Source organism: Silurus aristotelis, assembly GCF_946808225.1.
Source record: "Silurus aristotelis genome assembly, chromosome: 7".
Classification (NCBI taxonomy): Eukaryota; Metazoa; Chordata; class Actinopteri; order Siluriformes; family Siluridae; genus Silurus; species Silurus aristotelis.
Window position 1 is genome coordinate 24641404 of NC_139580.1, and position 12264 is coordinate 24653667.

General features: G+C 36.9%; 2 protein-coding genes across 2 annotated transcripts in view; one reads left to right on the top strand and one right to left on the bottom strand.

The window, feature by feature from the left end:
* Positions 1-12264, bottom strand: part of spg11 (SPG11 vesicle trafficking associated, spatacsin) — a 282063-nt gene that overhangs the window by 201335 nt on the left and 68464 nt on the right. The gene's annotated exons all lie outside the window — the stretch shown is intronic.
* On the top strand, positions 3184-9040 carry LOC310729345 (sperm axonemal maintenance protein CFAP97D1; the record flags this gene model as incomplete). Its single annotated transcript, XM_083547454.1, has 5 exons — positions 3184-3315; positions 4008-4088; positions 5453-5571; positions 7678-7861; positions 8930-9040. Exons 1-5 carry the CDS (start codon positions 3223-3225, stop codon positions 9038-9040), a joined length of 588 nt encoding a protein of 195 aa, XP_083403580.1. The 5' UTR covers positions 3184-3222.

Consider the following 12264-nt stretch of genomic DNA (forward strand, 5'->3'; position numbering starts at 1 on the left):
TTATTTTCAGCACATAATTATTGACGTTCAGCTTCAAATGGCCACCCAGTGTGACTCAGCTGTGGGTTGTAATTGAAATTTTTTCCCCCTTCATCTGGATAAGACTAATTGTTAATGAAACGCAGAAGCCGTGATAAGACTCTAAGCGAACGCAGTGGAAGAGCAAGACAAGGTGATTTACACAAGTAAACACACACCTGGATTTTTAACTACATCGTCCAGCAAACACGCTTCTACGACAATGCAGCAGTATGCAACTTAACAAGGCAGCAAGGAAATGGTGTCGTTCTCGTTCACACACGAACATCTCGTCCATTAGGGTTTTTTCAGCCGACCTTTTTCAGTGGCGTTGGAAGGCTGGATAAATGCCTGCTCGTTCGGTTTTCCTCTCAATCGCTTGTGTTGTTGGCCAGAACAAGCCTGACAGGCGCAGCAACAAAAGGCACTTAAGGGCCAGGCACACACACTCCACTCACTGAGACTCAGACACAGATAACTACAGACAAGGATGGCTGCTAGGAGACAAGCGTAGGCGGGTGAGATCTGTGCTCGGGGGGAATGATCAGTTTATCCTTGAGAGCGTACACACACACACACACACACACACACACACACACACACACACACACACACACACACACACACACACACACACGTATGTTTACATTTGTCTTACTATCCTATCAGTAGTAACCTTCAGTAACCAAGAAACCATTTACGCTATTATTCCAATTACTTTTATTAAATAGTAAAAAACAAACCCAAAACAAATGTTTTTCCTCATGAGGCCCGAGGTGAAACCTGATAGACATTTCCGTCCTTGTGCAATCCTCACCAAGGTTCCCAACAAGATATAACACATGCACTCCCACACACACATAAATACAAGTACCCTTACAACAAGACTTAGCAGCCCAACAATACATTATTATACGAGAAGAAGGAAAAAAGAAAATCTCTTAGCGCTGTATCAGGGAAGAAAGATCGAGACAGACTGAGAGAATGCGCTGAACAGCTTCAGTAATCTGATTCGAATAATAACAACGAGGGTAATTACCCGGTGATTTGCACCTCTCTTTAATCTCATCTACTTAAGGGCTTTAAAAAAAACCCAAAAAAATGCACGACGCAGGTCTTTATCTAAAGAGCACTGGTTCGGAGGAGTCGCTGCGAGCACCTTCGTGGCCCTACGAGAGCAGGGAACGCTGTCATCAGCCTTCACACCCCTGGAATTATCTGGCTACGATGTAGCGAGGAGTAATCGTGTTTAAACAGGAGTTTCTTCACCCTGCCAGCGGAAAAAAAATCAGTGTGCAGCCTTTAAACACATCCCTCCGGGTCAATTTGTTATTGAATCTAATGTGAAGTAGCTGCACGCACACACACACACTCACACACACACACCACACACACACACAGAAAAAGGACAGGAGAAGAGGAGAATGCTGGGGAGGGGTTGTGTCTACTGTGTGACGGGAGCAGATGTTAAAGCTGTCATAGCCACATTTTCCAATTGAGTGAGCGGCTAAAAGAAAGAGAGAGGAAGGAGAGGGCAAGGAAGATGAACAGAATAAAATGATTTTCTCTCAGGCACAAATGCTCTGCGTTCCCGCTCTTACCGACTACCGAATCTTCCCAGCACAATACCTATACTCAGGAGTCATTAAGAGGTTAAATGTATTATTTTATGGGTGGCTAATTTGTGCCTGTTAATAGGCTAAAGTATATAAAACTTGGCTACTTGTGAACCTTGTAGCCTTTGGCTAAGACATAAATTCTAATATTAAAACTGTTTATTACTTGAGCTTGGTGCTTGTTTTCTGGCTGACAAGGATGGCATTGTACACACTTCTGTCACTGGCTATTGCCCTTCCACACTGCATGATTAGCACGGATAAAGTGTGTATTATCCCTAGTCTTTGTGATACTATGTAATAAGTGTGACTAGTGAGAAGCAAAAATACACTTTGGTGTAAGAATTAGTGTTTCTATCACATTTTCACATCTTAAGAAGTGCCCATCTGTACTGCAAAACATGGCCGCCAGTCTCCCAGCAAAGAAAGGAGCAAATGCGCCATCTTGTGGCAAGAAATGATCAGTTGGATGTTGAATGCCTGGTATTACCTCCTGACACACCATGACTAATTCATTCAGGCCAACATGATGATGAAAAGGTGAAAACTTTATATGAGAATGTCTGATTTTTCCAGCCATATGTAATTCTTCCCCAAACTGTTACCACAAATTTGGAAGCACACAATTGTATAGGATGGATTTAGACAAGGTGGTTTATTTCATCCCTTTTGAACTAGAAGACCCAAAACTCTTTAATGCACCTGTGCACAAAGCCAGCTCCATGAAGATATGCTATACATGCATAGGAGTGGACGATATTAAACAGCCTTCAATAGACCCTACTGAACACCTTTGGTATGAATGTGAACGCTGACTGCATCCCAGGCTTCCTCACCTCACCTACATCATTCCCTGACTTTACTTAACCCCTTATAGCTGAATGAGCACAAATCTCCCAAGCACACTCCAAAATGAGGCTGCTTACGCAGTAGACAAGAGCATGATGAAGTGTTTTATTTCCCCTCATACCATATATTACTGCAATAAACCTAATAATGTATAAAATGTCATTTTATGACAAGGTACAATACATATTAATTCCTGTCAGTTGACCCGAAAAGTTGGTACCATGCAGTCCTTCCATAAATGTTGACTAAACGAAAGAAAAATTTGACATGGATTTTACTTTGTTAAATTGCGACCCAAATCCATTATTATCTTTGCAGAGCGCAATGCATATCTCGCTTAATCAGCTGTTACTATAGAAACGATAATAACTAATATTAGAACCGTTTAACCACATGATAAGACCTCTACAGTTTCTCCTGTCCTTGTACTAAGCTCAAGTCTGAGGTGCTGCGAGTGAGCACTAATAATTTATTGGCATGTGATCCTCTCTCGGTCACACGCCGAGTCTGTTACAGGTCGATTGCTGTAAAGGACATCCATCACATAGGCACACTGCACAGCAGACACGGCAGAGCCATTACAGTCTCCCTCATTTCTCACCATTTCTAAATAATGCTCCTGAAAGGACATTAAATTACTGAAGTCCTTTTAAATGATGCACTTATTTCGAATGAGCTGAAAAACTTAAAACAACATATAGATTTAGCGGATATCTTTTTCTTTGAATCGGCAACAGCGATGCATCAAGCCTACCAGCCATTTCAACCTGCTGCTAATAAATACCTGCAAAAGAAATGGGACCAGGAGCACTATGAAGAGCATCGAAGGAAGGTATGTAGCTGTGTTAAAATGCAACATACCTTCATAGCAAAATATTCATGTTTGTGTTGAATTGTTTTCAGTGTAGACCTGAAGAGCATTGATTGTTAAAGACATGTAACAAACACATCAGAGTTCTGCCATCCCTGCCATCTCGACTGTTGACTAAAATGCAGCAGTGCATTGTATCTCTTTATAACCAGGGAATTCAGATTTGTGAAATATCTATTAACATATATTATGGTAGTATCTTTGCACAATGCCACAACAGTCAAGACAGTGACTATTATTCTATCCTATACCATTTTTCTATTCTATTTAAGTATTTTCTATTGATCTATTCAAGTGTATTGTATTTATTTCTATTCCATACTGTCTTTTCTATTCTATTATGTTCTGGGTTTATTTTTTTTTTATTCTACATTCTTTTGCTTTTTTTGCTTAATACTGCTATGGGTAATATTAAGCCAACCTCATTATCAGCATGGTCTGAAATTGCATTGTCTCATGATGACTTATTAATGAATACAATTCATTAATAATTCATTATTCCAACAACAAATGACCCAAACAACCTAATTGGTCTAAGCTCTGTTGTTTTTTTTTTTAATTTGTAGAACAATTTGTTTTTAGTTTCCAGTCAACGGCTTAAATATGTTGTGATCAATGTTATATTTCAAATGTTTCAAATGTTCTGCCATGAGGTGAGGGAAGCCAAGCCCGTGGTGGACACCAAAGGCATCCGGACCCCAACCCATATTCAAGTAAAGCTAAAAAAAGTACAGGTATGTACACATACAGCAATAACAGCAATAACAAATCATCTCTGTTAAGCTTGTATTCCTTTTAAATATAAAAAAATACATAAATCAAGTAAAAAAATATTGATAAATAAATAAGCATTATATATATATATATATATATATATATATATATATATATATATATATATATATATATATATATATATATATATATATATATATATATAATAAATTCTATAATATATATATTTTTTAACCTAATTCGGGACCTTTTTTACAATGTTAAAGCTTGAATAATCTTATATTAACTAAGATTAAGATGTTCTTAATTTCAAGAATATTAAAACATTTAGAAACTGAATGATCAGCTATCTACTAGTATACAACTAATATTTCAGGCTTGTAACAAGAATAAGGAATAAGTGAATTGAAATTCATTGAGTAAATTATTAATCATAATTAATAATAATCTCATACTAAATAATTTCAATGAATTAAATTAGAAATCTTGAATGAAGTATTTCCTGTTAACATTGCAATAAACTTTAAAATAAAATATAAAGTAAAATAACATTACAGAACAAAAAATATGACATTACTACTTTATTGTTACAACTTTCAAGCTTGAAACAGCTATAATCTGCCATGAAATAGAAATAACTCAAATTAACTTGTGAAGATGCCAAAATGATAAATACTACTACAGGTTTCTTAGAATAATAAATACTAGATACTAGTATTTTTGACCTATCTAGCCATAGGTGGTTCTTCCCCAAACTGTTACCACAAAATTAAAGGCATGCAATTGTGTAGAATGTCTTTAGATGCAGGAGCATTACATTTTACCCTTCACTTGAACTAAGAGACCCAAACCTGTTCGAGCATGATAACGCCCCTGTGCCCAAAGCCATCTCCATGAAGATTTTTTTTTTTTTTTTTTTTTTTTGAGAGTGGAACCACCATGCATTTACAATTATGGCACTTGGCAGAAGCCCTTATACAGAGCAACTTACTATTATCTCGTTTATACAACTGAGCAGTCGCAGCTTAGTGGCGGTGGGCTTTGAACTCACGACCTTCTGTTTGGAAGTCCAACATCTTAACCACTGAGCTACCCCTACCCCGAAAAAGTAACTACACTCTAGAATGTAGAATTTCCAGAATAGAGGTGTCTACAAACTTTTGTCCACAGAGTATACTGTATATTTTACTATGTTCTAAATCTTTTCAGTTGATAAATTGCTACTTTATTTCATGTACATTTTAAATCCACGATATTCTTCACACCTGGACATTTTGCTTGAACAAAGCAGTCAGGTCCTGAGATAAATAGAGCCCTGATGCTGTTACTCATGATTTTAATATAACTGTTATATTTTTATAAGGTTCAAGAAGAGAGACAAGCCATCATTAACAGAGATAACCAACTGCTGGCATCCAAACTGGCAGATATCCATCATTCTAGAGGGCGAATAGACCATAGGAACATCTATATAGAGCGTAGGTAAGAAGTATTCCTGTGTGTGCGCGTTATCATTGTCTTACCATTAAAAAAAAAAGAAAAAAAAAAAAAGAGATAATATTAGGCATACAGATGTCACTGAAGACACAGTACACATTATAGTACATTCATAATACCAGTTAAAGTATCGCTTTATTATGTGACACTAGCTATGCTCTAAATATGAACTGGTTTAATGGTGTTTGAATTATCAGTAAATCCATATTACTCTTCTTTAAATATTACAGAAACGTATATTACTCATATAAATAAGAGCCCTGACGAGTTATTATAAGTTTCCATTGTATAGTTTGAATTTTAGTTATATTTCTTTGGTTGAATTCGCTAGAATTTGTCCACACTCTTTGCTAGCAACTGTATTTAGGCTCATGATCTCTGACTTCATCATCTGAAAGTTTTTGCTGGGCAACATTTATTATTTGTTATGGCTTTTTTTTTTAAACTGTAGTTACTGTTTTTTATGCAGTTGGCTTTATCACCATTTATGATGTTTCGAAAAAGTAGTCGCCAGATTGCTAGGGTCAGAGTTGGAGATAAAATAAAGTTTTCTTTCCAGCTTAACAACTAAGTGTTCTCCAACTTTTCTCTGAAACATTCCCCAAGATTTTTGTATATTTGACAGGATTTGGTTTGGCGCTAGGTCATTATTAGTTTGAACAGTCTTATATTTTAAAGAGCCGGTGTAGGTGTAGATATGTGGCCTCCACAACTGGAGAAATTAAAGCATGCCTTGGTTAAAGCTTTGTTTACAGCATGTTTTATGTTGACTCATTTCACCCCTGAGCTGTGGGCGTAAATTGTTAATGCCTCTTTCGGCAGGTTTCTCATGGATTACTGAGAGGCAGATTCCACGATGTCTAGTTAAACCCTGCCGAATTTGAAACCTTTGTATCTTTGTAGACAGCAAAGATCTTACTGCAGTCTTGCACAGGCTATTAATAATATGTACTTTCGTGGAATAAAATTCACAGAGCGTTCCGAGCTTTGGGTGAAATGATCCATAGAGGTATTAACAATTGCTAACAAGGATCTTTTGGTAATTTTTTTTACGCGTCTGTGCAGAAAGCTGTTCGTTGTATACCGCGGAATCTACATCGATCAAAACGCTGCATGCACTGTATTTCAATCAACAGTAGTGTTTATATGAGAAGAATACTGTTGCTATTACCAGCAGATCCATGATTTTTATATGAATCTCTGTAAAGTATGGAGTACAATAATTTCCAGTTTGGTTTCCTGTTAGGTTTATGAAATACTACACTATATGGACAAAGGTACTGGAGCACCTGACCCTTGAAGCCATATCTGTTTTTTTCCCCCAAAACTTTTTTACTAGTCAAGTTTATTTCTATAGCGCTTTTCACAACAGACATTGTCTCATAGCAGCTTTACAGAAATCAACAGTCAAGGTGAATGGTGTGCATTGCTGATGAGCATTGCCATGGCGACTGTGGCAAGGAAAAACTCCCTTAGATGTTATGAGGAAGAAACCTTGAGAGGAACCAGACTCAAAAGGGGAACCCATCCTCATTTGGGTGACATCAAGAGTTTGTTATACTACAAATTGTATACGTAATTGTACAGGATGTCTGGTTGTGTTAGCATGACATTTTCCTTTTACTTGAACTAGGAAACTCAAAACAGGAACATATGGTTTACATAGTTTGGAGTGCAAGAGCTTGAGTAGCCTGCAATAGAGCTCTGACCTCAACCCTACTGAACACCTTTGGGATAAACTGGAACGCTGACTGCACCCCAGGCCTCCTCACTTTACCTACATCAGTACCTGACTTTACTAACACCCTTGTGGCTGAAGGAGCACAAATCTCCACAAACACACTCCAAAATCTAGTGGAACATCTTTTTTTTCTTTTCTAGAAGAGTGGAGGTCATTATAACAGCAAATGTGGACTATATGTGAAATGGGATGTTCAAAAAGCACATACAAATCTTATGGTCAATGCGCCACAAACTTTTGTCCATATAGTGTAAGTGTAGTTATAAAGCATTTCTAAGAAAATAATGTAGCATTTATAGGCTTTGTAGCAATTGTAATAAAGTTTACTCAGTTTGTTAGTAATCCTACAGTCTGAACTTGGAGAGGAGGAGGGCTGAGCTTCAGCAGGTGACTCGTGAGAATCAGGTGATTTATGAGCGAATCACAGCGCAGGAATCTCAATACAGACGGGAGCTGTGGGAGGAGGACTGGGCAAGGGGCGAGCAAAGGCGTGACAAAATTACACGCTATCCACGGGGTGTGGCTGAGAAACAGGTAAAGCACATGATTTTGTCAACCCTTTAAAAATCTGATAAAAAAAAAAAACCCAAACAGTAATAAAAACAGCTTTCTCCATTTTTGTCCGAAAGACAGAGACATTTCAAATTTCAATCAAGCATTAGACATGTATTCAGGAGCAAGTCACAAGTATCAACAAATTAGCAACAAATTAAAGATAGTTCGATATGGTACTTCTATTACGCTTGGAAAGCCATGTTGCTCACATAGTATGAGTCCACTTGCCCTGAGAAGAAGGTGTCATTGCAAATCCATAAAACTAGTTTAGCTTTAAACCCTTTAACCTACAATGACACTGCTTTCATCCTGATGGGAGAGATCTCTTCCAAGATGAGCGCTCCATCCATGAGACACCATGTGATCACATTCACTAGATCTCAACTTAAATAGACATTGATGGGAGATTTTAAAAGCAACATTTTAGACATCTGTAACACCACCTCCATTATCATCATCATCATCATCATCATTATCCTGAGGTGAGGCTCAGTGATGCATGTGCGGCGTGAAGGCTGGTCCATGTGTTCCCCAGACGAGCTCCTGTAGTTTAAACTGCTGAAGAAGTTAATGATATTAATGCTTGATGGGTCAGGACTGTTTTGGCAGCAAAAGGGAGACCAACACAATATTCAGCAGGTGGTCATAATGTTACGCCTGATTGGTTGTTCATCCCTGCTGTGACAGACAGACAGACAGACAGACAGACAGACAGACAGACAGACAGACAGAAGCAGCATAGTGTTTTGTGTGGACATTGCTGATATACCAGGAGACTTGAGGTGAATTAAAGTGCAAACAATATCAAAGTGAACACTGTAACCACTGCAAAAGCAGAAGAACTATAAATGGCATATCTTTTTGAGAGTCTAAATTCTCCGCAATGACTTGTTTTTAATTAGGCAGATCTACGATTTATGATCAAGTCGATCAGTTCTACTGGATCAAAATACTATAAAATGAATGCTTAAACGCAGAAATGCAAGGGTGTTCGCGACAGCCGTAAATCACAGTAACACACGCCATCTTGTCTTTCACATTACACAGAAGCTGAAGAAACGTGTCAAGTTTTCAGGAGGTGAAACAGAGCGGACGCTAAGCTCATCCAGCAAGACAGAAGATGGAGAAACTACAGACGAAGATCTCCAACATCAGTGATGACTTAATCCTCCAATGTCCTACCAACATTAACTAAACAATGACACGCTACTATTCAGTAAATCAAGATTCTCAGTGTATGTCTGTGATTAAAGGAACTCCTGGATTCCTGAAGGAAAGCGTTCTCACTCATTCTTAAATCCTGATGGCTTTCATAGCCAGTGTTAGTTGACCACTAGGTGGCAGTATGATTCTCTAAAACTGGGGTCTCCGACCTTTTTGTGGCTCCCAAGACCGATTCAATAATCTAAATGGTTATATATTTGATATACTAAAAAATATATATATAATTTATTATAAAATAGATAGAAAAAATATATATTTACAAATATTTATTTGGACTACATCATATGTAGTCATGTCACCTTATGCAGTCTTGAATCTAGGTTTGTTTTACTTAATTTCGGCCATAGAGTGCTAATTTATGTTGTTTTATGTCATTTCACTGTCTACTGTTCCAACTGATGTGAACTGTATACTGTTGACAGTAAAAGTGACTGAAGACTCGCTCCATCAAAGGAATTATAAAATCATTAAAATACTTAAATGATGACTCTGTTAAATGTTAAACTGTTGTATACAATGCCAATGTTGTTCTTTTTCAATTTATCTGTAAGTAGTATGAAAAAATAAACGAAGGAAAATGAAGGATTAAAGATGAGGCAGTTGATACTATGCCTTTGTCTGATTTATACCTTTTTCTCCAGTGGAATGACCTGGGGTTATCAATACTCTGTTCATTGAAATGGCTCGAAGGGCAGGTAGAATCTTCTCAACCTTTCAGCTGCTCCTGTTAAGGGTCGCCACAGCGGATCGTCCATCCGTCTGCCTCTTAAACCAACCGCCTTCATGTCTTCTCTCACCACATCCATAAACCTTCTCCTTGGCCTTCCTCTGCACATGACCAAACCATCTCAATCTCTCTCACCTTGTCTCCAAAATGTCCTACCTGCTCGGCCCCTCTTATAAACTCATTTCTAATTTTGTCCATTTTAGATGAAAATCACAGCGTCTTCAACTCTGCCACCTTCAACTCCGAGTCCTAACTTATAGTCTCTAAACCATGCAACAGTGCAGGTCTCACCACCATTTTAGAAACTTTCCCTTTCACTCTTGCAGATACTCTTCTATTATAAATCACTCCTGCCACTCTTTTTCCTCGCACACTACTCTGCCTGCACTCTATATATCTCTGAATTTCAATTGTTATATACTGCATAACAGGAATTTGAATTTACTACTGACACCATTTTCCTCCAATATCTGCTTGTGTTGATGCTCTCATTTACATACTGTGTGTTTTTTTATACAAAGTGTTTTTTTTTTGGATGGTTTACACTCATCATTGTCATCACACGTCCAAATATTTAGCTCTGGCTAATGCGCATGATGTTTTTTTTATTTAGAATTTATGACCTTCATGTATCAGACCTGGATTGGATGAAATTAAATGATCGTTCAAATAACTGCACTCATGAAAGGCGAAAACTTTCTGTAATTTAACTCTCCCAGTTTTTGTTATAAATATGAACACCGTATTTTCCGGACTATAAGCCGCTACTTTTTTCCTACGCTTTGAACCCCGCGGCTTAAACAATGAAGCGGCTAATTTATGAATTTTTCCTGGGTTTTTCCCGGTTTCACAAACTTCAAGCCAAAAAACTGAACCCCATAACATTAGACCAATGAAATTTTCAAACGGAAATGAAAAAAAAAAAAACGCACCTCATCTGTGTTCTGAACTGCACAGCATCGGGAGAAAAACTTTTTTTTTAAACCAATTTGTGTCAACAGCTTGGCGAAGAACGACATATTGCTGAAAAAGACAAAATGTGTAACGTGTCTTTCGTTAAAGCCTGTGTAAAGTACATAAGTGCGGCTTATTTATGTTAAAAATACAAATATTTGTAAAATTCAGTGGGTGCGGCTTATATATTGGTGCGCTTTATAGTCCGGAAATTACGGTAAATATAAATATGATCTCCTCATCACTGATTTGTGTCCCAATCTGCCTAAAAACATATGCTGTGAAGTACAAATTCAAAAGCTGAACAGCTAGACGAATGAATATTCTTCTGATATTGGCATCTTCTTATTATGTGCTTGAACTTCTAAGTGTCTCTCTGACCTTTTGTGATTTGTAGTGTCTCACCAGGGGCAGAGTGTCAGGAAGAGGTCACATCTCACCGATTCGGGCATTATTTAATCAAATCAGTGAACAAGATGAATACTTGAGCAAGACGTCTCCATAGAAAGGCACAGATCCAGGTTCTCCAGGTCCCCACACTGCTGTGCTATTAGACACATGTACCGGAGACACAAACAATATGGTCACGCACTTGAATACTAAGGTTTTACTACACAGCGAAGAAGACGTGACCTTTGTAACACGAACAATGGAATTGTTCACAGAGACATACCTTCTGACATTTAGAAAAATACATTTATTGGTAAAGGGCATATGATACCACAATAGACAATCTCTTAAGCCTGTGAAGTAAAAAACTTAGAGGTTTTTAACTCGGTGTCCTCACCATTATAGTAATAACATTTAATCTATGAAGCTTTCTGAAATTTATCCAGGTTTTTTTAATTATTTAAAACATTTTATATATGATTTAGAAATGATCATAAAATGACATTTTATTTATAGGAATATTAAAAGAATCCCATACAATAAGTGTTTTATTTAACAGGAAACATTATGACATACAAATATCACATATAAAACATATAACTCTCTATTGAGCAGGATTGATATCTTTCTTACAGTCAAATATTTATAGAACTTCTAATTACATTGGTGAATTTCCCTCATATCTGTCTCTTATAGCTGGAATTTCTTTTTACCTTCTTTGCCTGATTAGATTTAGACAAACAATCATTAGTAAAACGATTACCGTGCATTTATTGCACTCATTACTATTGTGTAATAAGGCAATTTATAATTGTTTTTACATTAAAACCACTGTGCTAAAAAATTATGGTGGAAATGAAATAAGTGGGCAAATTTCTATATAATATATAACTTGTGAACATCCTCAATAAATGATTTTGGTTATTGCAATAATATGTAACAAACATTATGCATTAATATAAATATAAGTATAGGTATAAATATAATTTAAGTATATAACATAAGTATAAAATAGGGATTAGAATGTTTCCACTTTAATAAATTCAGGATTCTACGTACAAAATTCAGGGGGAAAAAAAGAATTTAA